Source organism: Xyrauchen texanus, chromosome 34 (genome assembly GCF_025860055.1).
Source record: "Xyrauchen texanus isolate HMW12.3.18 chromosome 34, RBS_HiC_50CHRs, whole genome shotgun sequence".
Taxonomy (NCBI): Eukaryota; Metazoa; Chordata; class Actinopteri; order Cypriniformes; family Catostomidae; genus Xyrauchen; species Xyrauchen texanus.
In genome coordinates this window covers 18,522,089-18,544,971 of record NC_068309.1, presented here as the reverse complement: position 1 = coordinate 18,544,971, position 22,883 = coordinate 18,522,089, and the positions used below count along the sequence as shown (strand labels likewise).

The following is a 22,883-nucleotide window of genomic DNA, read 5'->3' as shown; positions in this document are numbered from 1 at the left end:
GGCTTATGTGGTTGACTTTTGTGCCCTGGCTAACCAGGTGAATTTTGATGAGGTGGCTCTAAAAGACATTTTTAATATGAACTGAATGAGTCAGCCTCATCATTCATGCCTGGTGGTCGCTGCTCTCTCAACCTGGCTCAGTTTATTGACCTCGCCCTACTGTACGCTGGTTCCTCGTTTACTGTGGGGGAGGCAGAAACTGAACCAGCGTTCCATACCACGGCCCCCGTCTTGAAGCCTACCACGGCCCCCGTCTTGAAGCCTACCACGGCCCCCGTCTTGAAGCCTACCACAGCCCCCATCTTGAAGCCTACCACGGCCCCCGTCTCGAAGCCTACCACGGCCCTAGCCCCGAAGCCTGACACGGCCCTAGCCCCGAAGCCTGTCACGGCCCCAGTCCCGAAGCCTGTCACGGCCCCAGTCCCGAAGCCTTACACGGCCCCAGCCCCGAAGCCTTACACGGCCAGCGAGTCAACGCCCATGCCCGCCACGGCCAGAGGGCCAGCGCCTATGCCCGCCACGGCCAACGAGCCAGCGCCCATGCCCGCCACGGCCAACGAGCCAGCGCCCATGCCCGCCACGGCCAACGAGCCAGCGCCCATGCCCGCCACGGCCAACGAGCCAGCACCCATGCCCGCCACGGTCGGCGAGCCAGCGCCTGTAGCCTCGACCGTCCCCTGTTGGCCGAGGACGCAAGAAAAGGAAGAGGGCCCCTTCTCCCCAGTCTCGTCTTGTGCTCAAGACCGCAGAGGTTCCCTCAGAGTCTTCCACGGCTCTGCCGACCTCTGCTCCGGCCCCAGAGTCTTCCACGGCTCTGCCGACCTCTCTCGCCCCAGAGTCTTCCACGGCTCTGCCGACCTCTGCTCCGCCCCCAGAGTCTTCCACGGCTCTGCCGACCTCTGCTCCGCCCCCAGAGTCTTCCACGGCTCTGCCGACCTCTGCTCCGCCCCCAGAGTCTTCCACGGCTCTGCTGGGTTCTGCTCCGCCCCCAGAGTCTTCCACGGCTCTGCCGGGTTCTGCTTCGCCCCCAGAATCTTCCATGGCTCTGCCAGCCTCTGCTCCGCCCTCAGAGTCTTCCACGGCTCTGCCAGCCTCTGCTCGCCCCTCAGAGCCCTCGCGGCCTCCGCCTCTCGAGTCTCCCAAGGCTCCTCCTCCCAAGCCTCCCAGGGCTCCTCTCAAGCCTCTCAGGGCTCTTCCTCTCGAGCCTCCTAAGGCTCCTCCTCCCAAGCCTCCCAGGGCTCCTCCTCTCGAGCTTCTCAGGGCTTCTCCTCTCGAGTCTTTCAGGGCTCCTCCCCCCCTCAAGCCTCTCAGGGCTTCCCCTCTCGAGTCTTTCAGGGCTCCTCCTCCCCTCGAGCCTCTCAGGGCTCCGTCCCTCGAGTCTTTCATGGCTCCACCCCTCGAGCCTCTCAGGGCTCCGTCCCTCAAGTCTTTCATGGCTCCACCCCTTAAGCCTCTCACGGCTTCGTCTCTCGAGTCTCTCAGGGCTCCTCCTCCCCTCGAGCCTCTCAGGGCTCCGTCCCTCGAGTCTTTCATGGCTCCACCCCTCGAGCCTCTCACGGCTTCGCCTCTCGAGTCTCTCAGGGCTCCTCCCCCTCTCAAGCCTCTCAGGGCTTCCCCTCTCGAGTCTCTCAGGGCTCCTCCTCCCCTCAAGCCTCTCAGGGCTCCATCTCTTGAGTCTTTCATGGCTCCCCCCCTCGAGCCTCTCACGGCTTCGCCTCTCGAGTCTCTCAGGGCTCCTCCCCCTCTCAAGCCTCTCAGGGCTTCCCCTCTCGAGTCTCTCAGGGCTCCTCCTCCCCTCAAGCCTCTCAGGGCTTCGTCTCTCGAGTCTTCCAGGGCTCCTCCTCCCGAGCCTCTCGGGGCTTCGAGTCTTTCATGGCTCCCCCCCTCGAGCCTCTCGAGCCTTCCAGGGCCCCACCTCTAGAGCCTCTTGAGTCTTCCATGACCTTTTTCCCCGAGCCTCTCACGGCTCTACTCCCAGAGACTCCAGAGCTTCCTACGGCTCCGCCTCCCGAGCCTCCTACGGCTCCGCCTCTCGAGCTTCCTACGGCTCCGCCTCCCGAGCCTCCTATGGCTCCACCTCCCGAGCCTCCTATGGCTCCCCCTCCAGAGCCTCCCACGGCTCCACCTCCCGAGCCCCTCACGGCTCTGCTCCCAAAGACTCCAGAGCTTTCTATGGCTCCGCCTCTCGGGCCTCCTACGGCTCTACCCCCCGAGACTATAGAGCCTGCCAGGTCCTCGCCTCGGGGACCTCCCACGGCGCCACCTCCATTGGCTCCACCTCCTGAGCCTTCCAGGCCTTCCCCCCTAAAGCCTCCTTCGGCTCCACCTCCAGAGCCTTTCAGGCCTTCGCCCCTAAAGCCTCCTTCGGCTCCACCTCCAGAGCCTTCCAGAACCCCACCTCCAGAGCCGCCTACAGTGCCGCCTCTGACGGCACCGCCTTTCACGGCTCAGCCCGAACTTCCTGACCCTCTCCCTGTCCTGTGGCCTCTTCCCTGGCCTCCGGACCCTATTCCTGTCCGGTGGTCACCTTCCAGACCCCCGGACCCAGTCCCTGTCCTCCAGTCGCCTTCCAGAACCCCTGACCCTGTCTCTGCCCTACGGCTGCCCCCTAGATCTCCCGACCACCCGCCTGTCCACTATGTTCCCCCTGACCTTGCCTTGAAACTGCCCATTGACCCCATGGACTGTCTCATTTCCCTCTGTGCCCCTTGGACTGCCCTCAATTTTGTTTGTGTGTTTTGTGGGTTGTCTGTTCAGGGTTTTGTTTGTTTGTTGGGACTTCCTCGCAACCGAGCGCGGCCGTCAGGAGCCGTCCGTTTTAGAGGGGGGAGTACTGTCACGAACCCCGCTCCTCTGCCCCATCCCCGCTTCGTCGCACACACACTCACTCCCTCGACCTCACTCCCTCGCTCCGCCCCCTCGAGCTTTTCACGCTCTTTTTGCTCGCTCGAGCCCTCATGCCCACTTTGCTCCTACTCGCTCACATGCTCGTAGGTTATCTCCCGTCCTCTAGTTTCTCACGTGTTTCCAATCCCCCAGAACATTATGACCACCTGCACTCGCGTCATCTGCACTCCTGCACATTAGTTTCACCTGCACTCGTCTCATCACCTGTCATGGTTTACACCTGCACCTTCCCCTGTAAATACCACAGCACATCCGTTTCACGGGTGTTGGTTATTGTATTTAGTTTCCCGTGTCCTTGCCCCCCCGCTAGTCTCGCCTAGTTCTGATACTCCTCTTGTTTACCCCTTAGCTTGCCAGCTCCCCTTGTTCCCCTGTCGTTGATCCCGCTAGTCCCGTCTTGTTCTACGCCATAGTTGTTAACTGTTTTCCCGGCTGTCTCCCGGATTTGCCCCTTCCTTCCTCTTGATTCCCCGGCTCCGACATCACGCTCCCCTTTGACGCCTCTTCACTGGATTTGCCCTTTTTTGTACTTTGCACGCTTTGTGTTTAATAAAGCTGTTTTGTATTCGACATTGTGACTGTCTCTTCTTGTGCGGGTTACAAAAATGAAGGTATGGATTGAGCCTTTCATGTCTGACAACACTGATGGCAACAAAAATGTCCAAAAGCTCTGGACAGGTTTCAGCTGTGTTTAATGGTTTTTAATCTATCATAATACAGAGTAGGCTTCATACATATTAAACATTTGATTGCAAATGGTTTTTGATTAATGTATTTTTACTGTAGCATCGATGTAAGCATTTTAAAGCAAAAATAAAATCACCTAATCTGCACTGTTCGTATGGTGAATTAAACTTGTGTTGCTCTCATTTCTCCGATAAATAGGCCCATTTAACAAATTTCAATAAAAACAAGAAATCTAAAATGATGTTTTATAGATCATGGCTGTACACTGTGGCTAAATTGAAGTAATGTAGATGTAATCTAAATTCTGAAATCCTATTAATTATTTGTGTCATCACAGTAAAATGTGTATCTGATGAAAATAAAATGTGTGGAAAAAATGGCAATGTCTTATTTATGCAGCTTTTATTTTCATGTAAATTTGTGATTGACTCCTCATGAAATGTCTTATGGAACTATATAAATGAAAAGGAAACACCCTTTTGAATTTTTGGAAAAATACCCCAAGAATTTTCTTTCAAATGAGGTGACACACCAAACTACACACAACAATTATGAATTGAGTTTTGTCTGGGTAAGTTTTTGTGAATATACACTGTAAATGTTTTGTCAGGTAAATTTGCTCCATATGGTAACATCTAATTTAACTGGTTTAAAGTCAACAATATTTTTTTAAATTTCTGCATCAACCTGACAACATTAGATCATTTTTAAGGGTTAGATCAAGTAGAAATAACATCATGGTTACTGTTGTAACCTCCGTTCCCTGATGGAGGGAACGAGACGTTGTGTCGATTGTAGTGACACAAGGGGTCTTGCTTGAGAGCCTTGCGTACCTCTGAACTTGAGAAAAGGCCAATGTGAAATTGGCAGACAGAATTTGCATATCCCGCCACCGGACATACGGGTATAAAGGGAGCGGACGTGCGTCTGTCAGTCAAGTTTTTGCACTGAGGAGCTGAGAATAAGGTATGGCGCGCTACAGTGGTAGGGATAGTGCCATGGCAAGGTGGACACAACATCTCGTTCCCTCTATCAGGGAACGGAGGTTACAACAGTAACCATGACGTTCCCCTTCTGTCACTCACTCAACATTGTGATGATTGTAGTGACAAAAGGGGTCCCATTTAAAAACGCCATGCACTAAACCATGTTACGTAAACTGCTGAGACAGGTGCAAGCAGGATGTTGCGTGCTAGAAGCAACTGTGCCGCACGTAAATTTCCCCAACCACTCTTAGGTTCCCAGTACCTACACAGGAACAGGTGACATGACTTGGCATGAGAGCAAGCCTGCCAGCCGTGGCCTTTTCTCTCTCTAAGTTTCTCGTCATAGAGTTCAAAGCAGCTGGGGCTATCTTAACGCTATAGATGCATCAGGGAAGGCGTCCTTTTCCGTTTCTATTCTTTCAGTGGGAAAAGGCTCTGTGGAGACCACAACCTGCCCAGACTGGGGGGAGATAACCGTCGCAGTGCAGTCTGAACGGATCAAGACATGCTTGCCCCGAACTAGCGGGAGAAACATCTGCAGGGCAAGGAATACAGCCAACAACTCGAGAGAGAGAGAGAGTTGATGTCCCAACCCAGTTAATAGGCGTCTGTGGTGACCACGACACGTCTGGACACCTGCTATAGGGGGACTCCTGTCCGCAGAAAACAGATGTCTGTCCAAGGGATGAAAGTCTGACAGCAGGAAGGGGTGATTAACACACGGTATGTGCCTTGGTGCCATGCCCATCTTGGGACTCGAGTCTGAAGCCAGTGCTGAAGTGGACTCATATGCATCAACCCGAGTTGAGTGAACACGACTGGGGATGCCATATGCCCCAGGAGCTTCTGGAACTGTTTGAGAGGAACCACTGTTCCTGGCTTGAAGCGAGTGAGGAATCTGAGCATTGACTGTGCGCTTAGTTGTTAGGTGCGCTGACATTGAGACTGAGTCTAACTCCAAGCCAAGAAAAGTGATTCTCTGAACCGGAGAGAGCTTGCTCTTTTCCCAGTTGACCTGAAGCCCCAGACAGTTGAGGTGCATGAGCACCTGGTCCCTGTGGGCACATAGTAGTTCTCAAGAGTGTGCAAGGATGAGTCAGTCGTCAATGTAATTGAGTATGCAGAAACCCACTTCCCGTAGCGGGGCAAGGGCAGCCTCTGCGACCTTGGTGAAGACGCGAGGGGACAGGGACAGGCCGAAGAGGAGGACCTTGTACTGATATGCCTGGCCGTCGAACGCGAACCATAGAAAGGGTTGGTGTCGAGGCAGAATGGAGACCTGGAAGTACGCGTCTTTCAGGTCTACCACCATGAACCAATCTTGATGCCGAACGCAGGTTAAGATTTGCTTCTTAATGACCATTTTAAACGGGAGTCTTTGTAAAGTCCGGTTGAGAACTCGCAAGTCCATGATTGGCCGCAACCCACCGCCTTTTTTGGGTACGATGAAGTAAGGGCTGTAGAAACCCTTCTTCTTCATCTCTATCGCGTCCTTGAGTAACAGAGTAGCAATTTCTGCTCGTAAGGTAGCTGCTGTTTTCACGAACTGAATCGCGTAGCCGAGTCGGACAGTCAGACAAATGCAATTCACACAAAAATACTTGAATACGCATCTTTGTAAAATCAAAGTCATTTTAATATTTATTCTTCTGGGCCCTAAAGTAAAAAATATCAATAGGTCAAGTAAAAGTTGAAAAAACAGAAACACTAAAATGATGGTAAAACAAAATCATTAGTGGTTTGGAATAAATTAAAATGCAGTAATAATTTATTTTTATCTCTCAAATAAATATATGCATAAATAAGCCTACATTTACTATTTGAAAAACATTTTACCACCAAATCAAAGTCAGTGGTGTAACGAATATGCGAGTGCATATTCTGTGGTCATGTGACAATAAACCAATAAAACAGGGAAGACCCCTTTAGATCCTCATGACTGTGTGTGAAGTTTAAAAAGAAAAAATATATCAAAAGCTACGTTTTGTTCAGGTCAATGGAGACTTCTTGACATTCATGGTTTAAAGATTCATGATATGTTTGAAAAATATGTTTGAATACTTTTTTGAAAATAATGATTAAGTATAATGACAATGATTAAATGTGTATTCAAGCTGCAAGAAAAGTAATTAACTTGATTAAAAAAATGCATGAAACAAACATATTCAATACAAAAATTACATTTCTACAAAATTGGCACACATGTTTTATGTTAGATTTTTAAAGATATCTCCTTTTTATTATCTTGAACAACCGAAAAACTATTTTATAGAACTGATTTTCAGAATATATTTAAATGTACCGTTTAAAGCAAGACATTTCTAACCCAATTTTAATGACAAAAAATGCTGGATTTCTGCATGTTATGTACAGTAGATCTGTGAGAAATGTCAGTCTGAGGTGTAAAAAAATAAAAGTTTTTAATTTCTCAATTTCCTTGTTCAATTGTTCAGAAAAAGGATATGGAACTTGCAAACTCTAGCTAAATGAAATATGAATAATAACAATAATTAAAAAAAGCCAAGGTTTTGATGAATATGCATTTTGTTACTTCCCATTATTTTGCAACACTGCTTGCTGTTCTCCTCTGAAACTGGGAAATCAATTCTGAGCTTTCATACAGACAGAGAAAAACATTCAATGTAACTCTCTTCTTCAAAGTCATCTGTATTTCCAACAACTTTCCTGGAAGATGGTAAGAGAAAGCATACTAATTATAAAACTTGGAATATCTTTGTTATGCTCTGTTTGAAACTTTCCTTAAAAGGTAAATTGACACTTATTTCACGTTAACAAAAGATGTTGCTGTATTAAATAAGCACAGGGTTTCAGATTGGAATTATCCTAAATGTTTCCATAAAATGGCAGCTCTTAATGTTTTTCAATTTCAGAACTTTTCCTCTGTGTATAACAGGAGTTTATCTTCATGTCCGCACCTGCCGTGCTGCGATTCAGTATTGTGTTGTGGATGGTGGCTCTCTCTGTGTCAGAAACATGTGATGGCTTCAGGGGTTTCCCTGGAAGACCAGGTATTCCAGGAGCTCATGGTGCTTATGGGAAGGATGGTCTAAAAGGGGAGAAAGGAGATCCAGGTAGTGGCATAGCTTATTTCCTATGATTTTAAGTGATTTTCAGTAGTTGAAAACTGTTCATATAGATGAAACTCAATTTCATCTAAAAAAAAAAAAATATTCCCCAGTGAGTATTGTGAAAACATTTACCTTTTGTATTTGAGAACTGAACATTCATTTTGCTAAATTTATTTTGTTGTACATAGTAGTATTAGTGAGGGACATTCTCATTCTAAAAGCATTTGATTGGACAAAAATGTTGATATGCCCATGAGTGCAAGATGAAGCATTAATATACATTAATATAATCATATCATGATATGTCAAGTTTCCATGTGATCATGTTCCTACAAGCAACATAGATCGATTTGGCAAAATTTGATTTAATTGGGTCCATGGGATCTCATTGTTGCAACTTTGCCTGTCTGTGTGAATGTTTACAGGTGATGATGGCGTGCCGATGATCGGGCCAAAAGGTGAGCCGGGAGCTGATGGTTTTCCAGGCAGATCGGGTCTGATGGGGGACGAGGGGATTCCAGGGCAACCAGGACCACCGGGTTTGAAAGGAGAGAAGGGGGATATAACTGGGGATGACTCTTCAGATCTGTATTCTGTTTTCTCTTACACAAAAAGTCCTAAGACACAGCTGGTTCATCCAAACAAACCAATAATATTTAGTAACTCACTAATCAACATTGATGGCGATGAGCTCCTGTCTGATGGTGTCTTCAGAGTACTAATAGCTGGCATGTATTACATCAGCTACCACGTGTCTGCCTCCCAGTCTGCTTGCCTAAAAATTCAGGTGGGGGAGGAGGAGATGATCAGGTTTTGTGAAGCTCCTGGAAATGTACTGGTGACAGCAGGGTCTTTGGTACTGCCACTGAAGATAGATGACACAGTGTCTATACAAACCACTGTCCCTAGCACTATCAATAGTAGAGAAACTGACTGCATTTTTACCGGTTTCTTGCTCTTCCCAATGAATGTGTGATAATAAACATACTGTGTGCTCATAAAAACTTATTTCAGCAATCAGACTTTCCTCTTCAAATCTATTCTTCCTCAGATCATATTTTGCAACCACTGCTTGGTAATATCAGATGTAATGTGCTCATTAAAACTATACACTATCATATTTTTGTTTCTTGATTTGAGTCACTGATTACTTAATCATTTATTTTTCTGAAATTATTTTACCTCAAGCATTTGATATAAACATATATATACTACATACTTACTATATATATATATTAGGGCTGTTGATTTAACGCGTTAATTCAGTGCGATTCATTTGACAAAAAATAACGCGTTAAACAAATTTACGCAATTAATCGCATGCCCCCCGGACCATAATAAGGAAGATTCCTGAGAAATGCAAGCTTGTAGTACCACCTGTTTACTCCAGGGAGCAGTAAGTGAAATTTCAGCTGTATGAGCAACGCGCAGTTTATACAGTGAAGAAAACAAAACTTTAGTTGGCAGAACAACACAAAAATGCGTTACGTTCTTGCGTTCAAAACACTCGAAAGAGCACAAATGCGATCTAAGGGATCTCAAAATGTGTTTAAAGATTGAGTATTAAACTATATTTAACTTGACACAGTAAAAAAAAAAAATTATAGGCCTACTTATGAGGCAACACACCCGAGACGTCTGACGTAGATGTAAATTGACGGGCCCTTAAACATGTCCTCATAATAAATCTCCAACTGATGGACAACTGATTGACAAATTCACTTGTGAAATGGATTGCTGTGAACTGTTTGCCAATGATTGTCTTATGATCAATAATATGGTAGTGAACAATACATTGTATTCTAAAGCCACTTTTTGTCATTTTAATGATCTGAATATATATATATATATATATATATATATATATATATATATATATATATATATATATATATATATATATATATATATATATAATTTTAAATATTTAAAGATAACTATGTATAATTATATATTGATGTATAATTATTATATATTGAGTTATATGAGGGGCTTTCTCAGCAAATATTTGTATATGTGATTAAATGTGATTAAATAATTTAACAAATTTAAATTTGGAGCTTGACAGCCCTATATATATATATATATATATATATATATATATATATATATATATATATATATATATATATAAACACTCACCTAGCACTTCGTTAGGTACACCTGTACACGTGGCAGCAGTGCAATGCATAAAATAATGCAGATACGGGTCAGGAGCTTCAGTTAATGCTCACATCCACCATCAGAATGGGGGAAAAAAAGGGATCTCAGTGATTTCTACCTTGGTATGATTGTTGGTGCCAGACTGACTGCGATGCGTGTGGTGATATCTTTTCCCCACACAGTATACATACAGTACATATACTGAATATAAATACTTATCTATTTTGAAAAAATTGTGCATTCAGAAAGTATTCAGACCCCTAAATAATTATTTTTTTCTCCACATTTTATGTTGCATCACGTTTGTGTTTTGATAATGTTTTTTTATGTCTTTTATTTTCAAATTTAGTTCCTGTTTCTGTCATGTCGTGTGATTTCCTCTTCCCTCATGTGATCTGGTCATGCGTTTCCCCTGTTCATGTGTCTTGTTTTCATTGGTTCATTGTTTGATTACTTTAGACTTGTCTTTCCATTGGTTAAAGTTAATTTAGTCTTGCCATTGGTCATCTTTGTCATGCGTTCTACCATGTCCTTGTATTTAAGCCCTCATGTTTGCCATTGTCTAGTGTCAGGTATTGTCAATGTAACTTCGTTGTTTTGGTCAAGTCAAGTCAAGTCAAGTCAAGTCATGTTATGTTTATGTCAAATCCAGTTTTAGTCAAGTCAAGTTCATGTTTTTGCTTAGTTCACGTTTGTAGTCAGGGTTTTGGGGATTCCACGTTTGAAAAATAAACTGTGCTTGGGTTCATCTTCACGTCATTGCCAGCAGCAATCGTTACAATGCTAAATTCGTTTAAATATATTTTTTACATCATTCTACACTCCATACCTCATAATGACAGATTTCTGATAACTTTGAAAATGTATTAAAAATAAACAACTGAAATCACATTAACATAAGTATTCAGACCCTTTGCTATGACACTTTTAAATTTAGCTCAGGTGTATCACATTTCTCTGGATCATCTTCAAGCTGTTTCTACACTTTGATTGGAGACCACCTGTAGCAAATTAAATGAATTGGACATGATTTGGAAAGGCACACACCTGTCTATAGAAGGTCTCACAGCTGAAAATGCATATCATAGCAAAAACCAAGCCATGAGGTCAAAGGAACTGCCTGCAAAGCTCAGAGACAGTACTGTGTTGAGGCACAGATCTGGGGTATGCTAAAAATGTGGCTGCATTGAAGGTTCCCAAGAGCACAGTGGCCTCCATAATTCTTAAATTGAACAAGTTTGGAACAACCAGGACTCTACCTAGAGCTGGCCACCCAGCCAAACTGAGCAATCAGGGGAGATGGGCCTCGGTAAGAAAGGTGACCAAGGTTCAGCTCCAGAAATCATGTGTGGAGATGGAAGAAACTTGCAGAAGGACAACCATCACTGCAACACTCCACCGATCTGGGGTTTATGGCAGAGTGGTCAGGTAGAAACCTCTCCTCACTGCAAGACACATAAAAAAAGCACCTAAAGGACTCTCAGACTGCGAGGAACAAGATTCTCTGGTCTGATGAAATAAAGATTGAACTGTTTGGCCTCAGTTCCAAGCATCATATCAGGAGGAAACCAGGCAGATATCCTTAATGAAAACCTGGTCCAGAGCACTTAGGACCTCAGACTGTGCCGAAGGTTCACCTTCCAACAGGACAATGACCCTAAGCACACAGCCAAGAGTGGCTTATGGACAGTTCTGTGAATATCCTTACTAAGGAATGTACTTACTAACAGATATGGATCGGAATACTTATGTCAATGTGAAATTTCAGTTTTTTTCTTTTTAATAAATTTGCAAAGTTATTAAAACATTTGGTTTTTGCTTTGTCATTATGGGGTATGGAGTGTAGATTGATGTGAAAAAAAAATATTTAAAGCATTTTAGCATTTTGCTAAAACACGAAATGTGAAAAAATTAAGGGGTCTGAATGCATTATATACACAGATTTGATTTCATTATAATTATTATACTTTCCTATTTTTTTTTAATTGTCACACAGTAGGAACATTTAAAAATAAACTATTAAATAAGACAATTAAATTAAGAGAAAAGAAAGAAAAACATGAATATACCTAATATATTTTAATGAAAAAGTAATTCATAAACATTGTATGCAAAAACCCACATGCATTTAACTAGTTCAAAAATGTATTATCCAATAAGAAAGTAGCAATTGATCAGTTTTTCTAATTATAGAGACAAAACCTTTTACAGGTTGAATTGAGCGTCAACTGTACTCATATGAGCATAGTGGACATGTTCAGCACAATCATGTCATTTATAACTGAACTCATGAGAACTCATTGTTCTCATTGAGTACATTACCTTCCAGGCTTTCTATAAAGAATAGAGCAACCATGGCAACAGCCACTTGCTGAGGGGAACAGCAGTTACCAAACAAGCCACTGTACTGCAAGAATGTGACAAAAATCAGTCGCAACTAAAACGGCTCAGGAATAAAATTTATGAAGAAGTCATGCTTGAGGTGAGTTTCAAATTAACACTTTTAATTGTAAGCGGTAAAGGTAAAATCATATTAAACCATAAGGTTTTTAAATCACCACCAATTGCTAAACTGAATGTATGTGAACACAGCATTATAGATTTCACTTTTATACATTGTCTTTGAAACTCTGTTTATAGGAAAAAATTATATCTGCAGATATTTTCACATTATCAAATGTTTAAATAACCCAAATCAATGTTGCCTCTTCTGTCAATTGTAAATTTAAAGAAGGCAAACAGTCAATTAAGACTCTAAATAATCTAAATTGTGCATGTTAATTAAGTGCTAGAATCTAGTATAGCTTACAGTATATACAGTATAACTAAAATATATAATACAAAAACTGTACAATAATTTTTTTTTTTTCAGTTTTAACAGTAACACAAAGATGAGCACTCATGACAAGCCAGTCGGCAAAAAGCAAAGACCATGTCTAAGAATCCCATTTGTTCATCATCGTCAAACTGATTTACTGTTTCACAAAAATGCTCAAAGGATTACAAAACACCCACAAGCCTTTCCAATGCTGGGAGAGCTTCCTTCATTAGCAGGTAACCATGCAGGAGATTTTAAATGTTACATTCAGTGTGTGTCCACAGATATGTGGATTTCTCTCTGCCAAAAGCAACAGCAAAGTCTGTTTCAGTAATGAAAATTGTAATTTGTTCAAGAGATGACACATACTGGGTGACTAAAGCATATTGTATCATGCCACTTCAAAGTCTTAAAGAAAAAGACAAATGTTGTCGAGTCTGACACTGAATCTTTTCTTCAGGTTTGCTGCTTTACCCAGGTAAGAGGGAAAAGATGGTAACAACAACAGAAACTGCATTTGGACCCAAAACATGCCCCAAAGTTGAGCCAAAGAGGATTATACAGTGCAGTCTAACTCTAGATGGTATTAACATTTAGGAAAATAATTAAATGCATTAATTAAAATGCCAACATGTGATCTATGCAAAATGCATCTCTTAAAACCTTACCCAACTGTCAGTATTTTGGAGATCTATGAACTAGTTATGAAAACCCACCTTTTATTCTTCCAGGGGACCAGTGCTTCAATACAACACACAGGGAAGATTACCCCGCTTATACACTAGATGGCATCCCAATTGTATGGCAAAGAAAAGTCCCAGTAAGAGGGGAGAGGACTGCCCAAGAACAGAGATCTTCTCTTTACCAGCAGGACTTTCCTGCCCCAAAGAGAATCCATGTCAGGAGAAACCAGGTCATACCTCATCCTGACAACCTGGCCATCAACCCTTCAATGAGGCAAGTGTACGACCATTAAACTTAAAGGGATAGTTTACTTTGTGGAATAAAAAGGCAGGATGTAAAAAAAAAAAAGCTGAAAGAAAGTGATGACTGAGGCTACTCCTTTTGTGTCATACAAGTCATACAGGTTTGGAACAACATGGGTGCAAGTAAAAATTTGAATTTTCATTTTTGGGCGAACTATCTCTTTAAAGACCTTAATAATTGATAAACTTAGCTTAGCTGACTTACATTTAAAAATCTAAAACTGAACCAAATGTATTGTGTCAAAGTAATGAAATTATATCTGTTATCTATAGAGCTGAATACAGGACAGTGCAAAGAGAGACGTACCCAGGCTGGGACGTCTCTGTTCATGCTCGACCAGCCCCTGCTCAACTTAAAAGAACAGCTTAAAATAAAGCCTGATGAATCCTGTTACTGAGAATCAAACTGCATTGTTAAACTGGATGCATAAAATAATAATTAATAATTTTGACTGTGCTGTTGTACTATTCAACCTGTTTATTGTAACATGTATTATTGTTGTCAATTATGTTGTGACTGATGTGTTGAACCATGTCTCTACATTTGAAATAACATAGAAATAGCTACTGAACACACTCTTGATCAAGAATAAATAATCGAAGAGCAGTAGAGATTTGCTAAGGATGTGACATAAGTCATTTCTGGAGCTAACTGAAAGATTCTGTGTTTGAAAATCATAATTAATAAAAACACACAAAAAAAGTGGACAACATTATGTAGTTTCTGTATCTGTAAAATTGTTCTACAATTGTCTTAAATATGATAATAGTCATTCTCTTACAACACCCAAGGAACACTTTCAGAAATTAAGACAAAACAGCTTTGTTAAAAAAGTAACATTTAATAATGAAATGCATGTTGATTATAGAAAATTTAACCAATCATTGAAAACAAAACATTTCTTTCTATATAATCAAACATCCTGAATGACACTTGAAAAAGAAGTCACTTGAACATGTCACTACATGTCTTCAACACTCCATTTGTATGCCATCTCTTGCACAGCTTTCTTGTCAGCCATTCTGCTGTACCGCTTCTGCTCAAAACCGTTGGACCTAAAGAATTATAGGTGAAAGTAATTTAAACCAACCAATAGCATAAATACACTTACCTGCTGTCTCACACTTAATACTTGAAAAAATACAACTGTTTGATGAATGACAGCTCTTACCTGTCAACTCCATCCCAGCGATAACCTGGAATTAAGTTAAAACGATTTGGAGGAGGGGGCGGACCCTTATAACAGGGTTTTTCTGAAAAAAAAGATAACATGTAGATGATGACAACATTAGTACTGTGAATCTCACTGACTCAAAACGCTTATATTGATATGGGAACAGGTGTGTGCCAGGTCATAAGGAATAATCAGATTCAGGGTTCACCTTTGATTCCTTTCAATTTAGCATTTTTCTCTTTCTTCTTGCGAAGCATGTTAGCCATGGGGTCACCATCCCTCTCCTGCTCCCTAAGCATCCGATCCAGGTCCTCATCATCTATGTGTCGTGCTAAGGGCTTCTGAGTTTCCCGCATGGCATCTGCCACGTTCTGCTGCTGCATTTCATCCTGGGCAAGCCTGCAAGAGAATAGAGCAATTCAGAGACTATGCACTCAAGTCCTTTCGGTACTTGATACTAAAAGTAAATGGAAAATTATTTAACTACTTGTGCAGTGATATAATGGCTATGTCTGAAGCCGAACATATTAGATCATTAAATGGACCTCACCCTTTTCCCCATCGTGCATATTTCTCATCCTTTTCTGCTTTCTCTTCAGCTTTCTTGCTAAGCTCGACTCTCTCTGAGTCTAGGTCACGTTTCCTACCAGACTTATCTCGAAAAACTGTCTCTGCATTTCTGGATTGCTCTAAAAGCAAAAGACATCATTCACATTCAAAAGAGACGCTAGTAAATGTGGAATACTAGAAAAACATTACACTTTCTTGCATGCAAAAAATATTCAGTGGCTGTTCATGAGACCTTCAAGAGGCCGGTTATATTTTTCCCTTCTGCGAATTTCTTCCTTCTCTTTCCTCAGGATGTCTACAGAGACTAGGCCGGCAGCTCCACCAGATAACATTCGAGAGCCCTGAAAGCAAAAATTCATAGCTATTTAAATGAAGTACAAGAAAAGACTAAAAAAAAATTAAAATTCCAAAATCCTAATAATGTCACAAAGGCCCATAATTAACCTCTGTCATTTCAGAAAGAGAAAGGTGGTTTCGGGTTCACCTGCTGCCAATCGGACACGTTTATAGTAGACGCAGCTAGACGAACTGCGAGACAAAGCTCAAAATAATGACACAGAATACATTTGGACTATTTTTAACTTGATGCTTAAAACAAACCATTTTAAATTGCAACACTAGAGGCAGGACACCCAAAAAACAGCACACAATGTGACAAAGGCCAAAGACGGCTGTCTATATTAGAAGTTGATCGATAGTGCATTTTGAAATTAAATCCCAGATTCAGTTTATTGTTCAAAAACATCCTAATAATACCCAGAAAAAAAAAAGATTTGGTGCATAATGCAGGAATTTTAAACTATAAACAAAAGAAGCCCAAAACACAAAAGGGACTCATATTTTGAAATGGAGATTAGCCTCTTTACAATGCTCTATGTATTGTATCTCAAGTATTTACCAAATGAAGCTTTTCAAAGCATATATATATATATATATATATTCACCAGATGAAAGGTTTTGTATATCTATATTCTACAAGATGAAGTTTAATGAGGAATACTGTTCATTATAATTCACAAGAGTGTAAATATAATATATATATATATATATATATATACATACACACACACACACACACACACACACACACACACACACACACACACACACACACACACATTGGAGACACAATGCATTTTCTGACAGGGCACGATTCCATATGGTCATATTTTTCTTTGCAAACTCTAGCTTCAATTTAGAACACTTGATTAACTAATCAATAAAAATATGCTTGAAGTGAAGATACATATATGGATGAATATTGTCATTGATAAAAGATTTAGACACAACAAATCTCCACGTGAAGGCCGCTGTTACACAGTAGAACCAAGACATTCAAACTGTAGAATCTTCCATCATTGGATACAGAGGAAAACATATAGGCCTGAATAAAACACAAAAAACGATAACAGATAGTTCCTAACAGCAGCTATCTGCACCGATTAATCTGTAAAACAGATATATCAGTCTACCTCTAGTCTACATCAATATGTAGCAATAGTGCATTCATTTGGATAATTTTTAAGATACTATTTTTCAAGAGAGCGTTTTACCATGCATGTATAACAGATACAGCACCCTTACTAAAGCACTGCTGCTAATAAATGTCTAGATAAGCTGGTTGGATAGTTGGTTGTTGGATGACTTGTCAGCCACCATGATTTGTCTCTACTAAATATAGCATATATTTAAACTTACTGCCTGTCCACCATCAGAGCGTGTCTTGCGTGGTGGAGACAGGTCAGAGTCAGATCCACGGCTCCCCTGGGGCTTCTTTCTGGGAGGAGAAAGATCTGAATCTGAACCTCTTCCACCCTGGCCTCGCTTTCTGGGTGGAGAAAGATCAGAGTCTGAGCCCCGTCGGCCATAAGGACGTCTGCGTGGAGGGGACTGGTCTGAGTCAGAGCCTTTTCCGGTCCGGGCTCGTCTCCCAGGGGGCGAAAGTTCACTTGAGGAGCTGGCTTTTGTCTTTTTTCGGTGCGGGGAGTCTGAAATAGCAAATATAAAAAATTTTGCTGCACATTTCATAAGAGATTTTTATGGAAAACATATCACAGATAAACAGTGTTCACACTTTTTGGTGGAATCAACCTACAAATGCCTTACTTATAGTTGTCTATACACATAAAGCTAGACAATATTTTAATATCACCTTTAAGATGTGAAGAATATTATAAGTGAAGCGCTCAGGGAGCGAATCATTTATAACCAAACTAGTGGTTGTTTCTCTGTACCTTTATTGTGCTGCTTCTGCCTTCTGGAGGGTGAGCTTTTGATACCCTTTCTTGGAGGGCAAGTCGATGGGGAGTCATATAGTCTGTTTTTGTTTTCAGTTCTGTGTCTCTGGGGCGAAAGATCGGGAAAGTCATGATGACCTCTTCTCTGAGGTGAGAGATCAGGTGAGTCATGGCGAACCCTTTTGGGCGACAGGTCAGGGGAGTCATGCTGCACCCTTCGTACAGGAGAACCCTCTGGAGAGTCATGCCGTACTCTACCTCTGTCAGTGTCTGAACTAAACAAAGGGACATACATTACACTGTATGTACTAATGAATTCCGCTAAATAAGAATTAATGTAAGAGAATGAAGGCAGTTACCTTTGATCTAATTTTGAGTCCTCGCTTTCTTGGGCATCTGTATCTTTTGCTACAATGTGCAACACAAATTTGGAAAAAATTATATTTGCTACTATACACACACAAACAAAAAGGTACACGTAAAAGTACGGACAAGTACAAAATCATATGTCTTACCACCCATCACTTTCCATTTGTTGCTGGTTCGGAATGCCTCCAGCTGCTGAACCTCATTTGGCCGTTCATCTATCACTTCTGCAATCTAAAAAAAAAAGAGGATTCCCAAGCCATTTAACATTGATGCAGAGTGTCACAGCTGGACAGAAATGTACTTTCATGCTAACAATTCTTCACAAAAAGTAATTTGATGAAACCATGGTACAATGACAAGCATCAGACAATGCTTTCTTATACACCATGGTTATTTTTAGAGTACTTCCTAGATCAAAGAATACCATAGTACATTCCCCAAAACATGATATTGCCTTGCTGTCGTAGGGAGTACCATGGTATCATTCTTTTTAAATGCATATTCAGTAAGACTTTCAGAATGGTTCAAGACGCACCGCAACTTCTTCTGTATATTGCTTGTAATTTATATAACACTGGGAGTGGTAGTAAAATAAAATATTTAGTTAAAATAAGGTAACAACATCCATATACACACCACAGGCGCCTCTTCGTCGTCTTCATCCTTGTTCTCATCTTCGTTGTGAGCAGCGAGTTGCCGCCAATCAATGTCATCATCCACAATTTTCATCCTGTTGTTAATAAGGATTTGAATGATATTACTCAGCTGCGTTTACACTGGACTGACAGCAACCTTGTTGTGTTGGTTTGAAATGGGTTGTCTAAAAAATGTTGGGCATCATAGCAAAACTCGAAAGTTTGGGGCACACTAAGTTATAAGAAATATAAGCTATGTTCGGTTATGTCGTGTAAGATAACTGCAAGCTAAAAAAAAGAGCATTTCTGTTCATATTTACCCACTCCCTGTGTGTTTCGGCCGTTTCTTCTTAATTTTCTTTTCTTTAGACTTCTTACCAGCTTCATCATTAGATAAATATCGTTTAAGATAATCTGCTTTAGTGAGCGCGGCACCTTTGATAAAGCTAGTGGAAGTAGCCATCTTGTTTATGTCTGCGACATTGAACGTACGGGTACTGCGGAGGGACAAAAAGAACATCGCGAGTATGTTTGTGCGAGTATGTGTGTTGGTGAATTAATGCGTATGCGTAAACACTTCGGCAATTTTATTTTAATTTTTTTTAAATTTAGTAAACAGTGACATTTACAATTGTCTAAATATAACAATATAAGTATAATACAATAAGATATGCATTTTAAAATATAAATATATAGGTGGAGCCAGAAGTTTTTCAAAGGTTGGCTAGGCAGGGGCAAGCGATCAGTCTGTGGTGGCACAGAAATGTTCGGGCAGCATTTTTATATCGTCGGACTGTGGTGAGTGCATACAATGATACAATGCAGTGACCTTGGTGTACGCACATATATTAAGTTTGTACAGATGTGATTTCACCTCTAGAACTCAATTATGCAAAAAAAAAAAAAAAAATGACTAAAACAACAACTGCGAGTGCGGTGGCCAATGGGATCCCCCTATCTCTGCCACTGGGAATATATAGAAAAGGAAACAATGAAAAAAAAAAGTAAACAACTGAAAAGTAAAAGCCAGGAATGAATTAAATCTATACATAAAAGTGCCTTAAGGACATTTAAATAAAACAGGGAGGCTAGGGAGGTGCCATTGGCCAGTACCCACGAGGATGCCACACTTCTCGTCGAGTGTGCTCGAACCCGCATGGGGTGGGCACAGCCTGGGTCAGGTAGGCCAGGGAGATGGTGTCAATGACCCAGTGGGCTAACCTCTGTTTGGAGACAGTGTTCCCTTTCCACCATCCGCCAAAGCAGACAAAATGCTGCTCAGAACATCTAAAGCTCTGCGTGCGGTCCAAATAGATACGCAAAGCACGTACGTACACAGCAAAGAAAAGGCTGGGTCTGCCTCCTCCCGGGACAGGGCTTGTAGGTTCACGACATGGTCCCTGAAGGGGGTCATAGGAACCTTGGGCACGTAGCCTGGTCGCGGTCTTATGATGACATGAGTATCTGCCGGACCGAACTCCAGGCAAGTGTCGCTCGACAGAGAACGCTTGTAGGTCCCCAACCCTCTTGATGGAAGCTAGCGCTATTAGGAGGGCCGTCATCAAGGAGAGGGCCTTGAGCTCTACTGAGTCAAGCGGTTCGAAGGGGGTTCTCTGAAGGCCCGAGAAGACCACTGAGAGATCCCAGGAGGGGAACAGGCTTGGCCGGGGAGGATTCAGTCTCCGGGTGCCTCTAAGGAACCTGATAATCAGGTCGTGCTTACCCAAGGCCTTATCGTCCACTGCGTCGTGGTGGGCCAAAATAGCGGCTACATACACCTTCAAGGTGGAGGGGGACAACCTCCCCTCCAAACTCTCTTGCAGGAATGAAAGCCCTTACCGAACTTACCGGTGTCTTCAGACCGGGAAGTACATCAATTTGCGAACAAGCGCCACTGTAGGGCATAAAGCTGCCTTGTAGAAGGAGCTCTGGCTTGGTTGATCGTGTCTTCAACCGCAGGTGGTAGGTCACTCAGATCTTCCGCATCCCGTCCAATGGCCAGACCTGGAGGTTCCAGAGGTCTGGGTGCGGATACCAGAGGGTGCACCGTCCCTGGGAAAGAAGGTTCTTGCCAGGGAGGTGCTGTCGCAAGGAGCGTGAGATCCAAGAACCAAGTCTGAGTGGGCCAGTAAGGAGCCACTAAGGTGACCTGTTCCCCATCCTCCCTGACCTTGTACAGCACCAGTGCAAGACGGCTCACTGGGGGAAATGCGTACTTGCTCAGCCCCCGGGGCCAACTGTGTGCCAGCGCGTCTGTCCCCAGAGGGAGTGGGAATTGTTTTGGGGGGCAAAGAGATCTACCTCTGCCATCCGAACCAGTCCCTAATCATCTGGACCGCCTAGGGGTGGAGCCTCCACTCTCCCGCAGAAGGAGACCTGTCGCGACAGCGCGTCCGCTGCCGTGTTGAGGTTGCCCGGGATTATGGGTGGCGTGCAGTGACCTGAGTCGCTACTGACTCCAAAGGAGGAGATAGCACGCGAGTTGTGACATATGACGAGAGCACACGCCACCTTGGCGATTTATGCACGCTACCGTCACGGTGCTGTCTGAACAGATCAAGCCAGAAACTCTAGGCAGTTGATGTGCCAATGCAGCCAGGGCCCTGTCCAGGAGCCAGCAGCCGCGTGCCCGTTGCACACGGCGCCCCAACCCAGTTGAGAGGCATCTGTGGTGACCACGGCACTTCTGGAGACCTGCTGTAGGGGGACTCCAGTCCACAGAAAACAGAGGTCTGTCCAAGGGTTGAAATCCGACGGCAGGAAGGGGTGATTAAAACACGGTATGTGCCTTGGCACCATACACATCTCGGGACTCGAGTCTGAAGCCAGTGCTGAAACGGTCTCATATGCATCAACCCGAGCGGCGCTACCGCGGCCGAGGATGCCATATGCCCCAGGAGCCTCTGGAACTGTTTTAGGGGAACTGCTGTGCCGGGCTCGAAGAGAGCGAGGCACCTTAGCAACTAACTGTCTTCCATCTCAGGGGGGCTTAGGAGCCTTCCGGGTCCTAATGGCGAGCAGACGGGGCGTGGGCTGCACTGGGGCGGCATGATTTGAGAAATCACTTTCATCTGCATCTTTACCGCTGAAAACTGCTGGGCAAAGTCGTCGACGGTGCCGGCTGAAGAAACCAAGCATCAACCCAGATTCTTGGTTTCTTCGGACTGACAGACACACATCCGCTTCCCTTTATACCCATATGTCCGGGGGAGGGACATGCAAATTCTGTCTGCCAATTTCTCATTGGCCCTTTCTCAAATCCAGAGGTACGCGAGGCTCTCAAGAAAGACCCCTTGTGTCTCAGAAGGGGAAATGTATTTAAAATACAAAATATAAGTAACTGTATTCCACCACAGTTACAATTTAAATAATTGGTAATTAGAATACAGTTACATGCAAAAATTATTTAGATTACTGAAGAGATTTCTTTGCATTTTATTGTCATTTGGTTCATTTAATATTTAGTCCTTTCAGATGGAAAACATGTATCCATATAAATGATGTGATCCAAAGTGAATTTGAACAGCGGTGAAACATTATGATGTGTTACATTCAGACAGAGAAGTAAGTTTGAAGTAAGTTTGGAGCAGAAGATATAGAAATAAACCTTGTGTAAATTGTCATCTTTATTCTAAGCTAAAATTCTATTTCTAGCCATTTTACATGCACATGTTACCAGGTACAATCATATGTTTGATCAAAATGTATTTTTTTCTAGTAAGACCTTTGATATTAGGGCAAAAATCATATTCTTGATAATATATTTTTTTATTGTTTTCCTGAATATAAAAATATCCTTACAACAAGTTCAGTTTGATTGATCTTCTTTTAGAAACAACACTGCTTAAGATATTTATGTTTTTCAGAGAATGTATTTTTAACATGTGTATTTTGTCTGACTGTACTAGTTTTTTTTTTTTCATCAAAACAAGTGAAAAAAATCTAGTAAGTATTTAGAATACGTTACTGACCTTGAGTAATCTAACGAAATACGTTACAGGTTACATTTTACAGCATGCATTCTTTAATCTGTAGTGGAATACATTTCAAAAGTAGCCCTCCCAACCCTGTATATATATATATATATATATATATACATATATATGTATATATGCTGTTGTGACGAGGAGGAGGGCATGGCCGTGCCATGATGGAGCATGGACGGCTCTGAATCAGCTGATCAGTGGGAGAATGAGATATATACTGTATATATATTACAGAATTCTCTGGAAATTAAATTTTTGGTCTAATAATACAAGTA

General features: G+C 42.6%; 4 protein-coding genes across 8 annotated transcripts; 2 read left to right on the top strand and 2 right to left on the bottom strand.

Annotated features, from left to right (window-relative positions):
- Positions 1–471: 471 nt before the first annotated feature.
- On the bottom strand, positions 472–1,683 carry LOC127627895 (uncharacterized). 3 transcript variants are annotated; one of them, XM_052104499.1, is made up of 2 exons: positions 859–1,683; positions 472–822 (listed from the first exon to the last, which is right to left on the bottom strand). In XM_052104499.1, the coding sequence occupies exons 1-2, from the start codon at positions 1,681–1,683 to the stop codon at positions 472–474; spliced, it is 1,176 nt and encodes a 391-aa protein (XP_051960459.1). The 3 variants fall into 3 exon arrangements, with proteins under 3 accessions (XP_051960459.1, XP_051960460.1, XP_051960461.1); XM_052104500.1 differs by having other exon boundaries at positions 472–783; XM_052104501.1 differs by having other exon boundaries at positions 472–783; positions 898–1,683.
- Positions 1,684–7,122: 5,439 nt separating this feature from the next.
- Positions 7,123–8,787, top strand: c1qb (complement component 1, q subcomponent, B chain). Its single transcript, XM_052104568.1, has 3 exons — positions 7,123–7,275; positions 7,495–7,672; positions 8,095–8,787. Exons 1-3 carry the CDS (start codon positions 7,273–7,275, stop codon positions 8,643–8,645), a joined length of 732 nt encoding a protein of 243 aa, XP_051960528.1. The 5' UTR covers positions 7,123–7,272; the 3' UTR covers positions 8,646–8,787.
- A 3,422-nt stretch (positions 8,788–12,209) lies between these two features.
- Positions 12,210–14,352, top strand: si:dkeyp-69c1.9 (uncharacterized). 3 transcript variants are annotated; one of them, XM_052104513.1, is made up of 5 exons: positions 12,210–12,314; positions 12,705–12,886; positions 13,111–13,128; positions 13,382–13,607; positions 13,910–14,352. In XM_052104513.1, exons 1-5 carry the CDS (start codon positions 12,295–12,297, stop codon positions 14,004–14,006), a joined length of 543 nt encoding a protein of 180 aa, XP_051960473.1. In that variant the 5' UTR covers positions 12,210–12,294; the 3' UTR covers positions 14,007–14,352. The 3 variants fall into 3 exon arrangements, with proteins under 3 accessions (XP_051960473.1, XP_051960472.1, XP_051960474.1); XM_052104512.1 differs by having other exon boundaries at positions 13,111–13,233; positions 13,910–14,347; XM_052104514.1 differs by lacking the exon at positions 13,111–13,128 and having other exon boundaries at positions 13,910–14,349.
- A 112-nt stretch (positions 14,353–14,464) lies between these two features.
- On the bottom strand, positions 14,465–19,095 carry bud13 (BUD13 homolog). The gene is made up of 11 exons (XM_052104511.1): positions 18,943–19,095; positions 18,624–18,717; positions 18,134–18,218; positions 17,978–18,026; positions 17,616–17,893; positions 17,080–17,369; positions 15,614–15,722; positions 15,362–15,500; positions 15,020–15,210; positions 14,809–14,890; positions 14,465–14,692 (listed from the first exon to the last, which is right to left on the bottom strand). The coding sequence occupies exons 1-11, from the start codon at positions 19,083–19,085 to the stop codon at positions 14,599–14,601; spliced, it is 1,554 nt and encodes a 517-aa protein (XP_051960471.1). The 5' UTR covers positions 19,086–19,095; the 3' UTR covers positions 14,465–14,598.
- Between the last annotated feature and the right edge of the window lie 3,788 nt (positions 19,096–22,883).

What these genes read in the sequence shown, in the direction of transcription:
- LOC127627895 (XM_052104499.1), bottom strand. Translation starts at nt 1,683, where the DNA reads ATGAAAGACTCAAGAGATGGAGCCCTGAGAGGCTTGAGGGGAGGAGGA. An exon ending in ACTCTGGGGGCGGAGCAGAG is followed by an intron (nt 823 to 858) that starts GTCGGCAGAGCC and finishes GGGGCGAGAGAG; the next exon opens with GTCGGCAGAGCCGTGGAAGA.
- c1qb (XM_052104568.1), top strand. An exon ending in AGGGGAGAAAGGAGATCCAG is followed by an intron (nt 7,673 to 8,094) that starts GTAGTGGCATAG and finishes GAATGTTTACAG; the next exon opens with GTGATGATGGCGTGCCGATG.
- si:dkeyp-69c1.9 (XM_052104512.1), top strand. Translation starts at nt 12,295, where the DNA reads ATGAAGAAGTCATGCTTGAG. An exon ending in ATGAAGAAGTCATGCTTGAG is followed by an intron (nt 12,315 to 12,704) that starts GTGAGTTTCAAA and finishes TTTTTTTTTCAG; the next exon opens with TTTTAACAGTAACACAAAGA. An exon ending in AGAGCTTCCTTCATTAGCAG is followed by an intron (nt 12,887 to 13,110) that starts GTAACCATGCAG and finishes TCTTTTCTTCAG; the next exon opens with GTTTGCTGCTTTACCCAGGT.
- bud13 (XM_052104511.1), bottom strand. Translation starts at nt 19,085, where the DNA reads ATGGCTACTTCCACTAGCTTTATCAAAGGTGCCGCGCTCACTAAAGCA. An exon ending in GACTCAAAATTAGATCAAAG is followed by an intron (nt 17,894 to 17,977) that starts GTAACTGCCTTC and finishes CCCTTTGTTTAG; the next exon opens with TTCAGACACTGACAGAGGTA. An exon ending in GCAGAAGCAGCACAATAAAG is followed by an intron (nt 17,370 to 17,615) that starts GTACAGAGAAAC and finishes TTGCTATTTCAG; the next exon opens with ACTCCCCGCACCGAAAAAAG.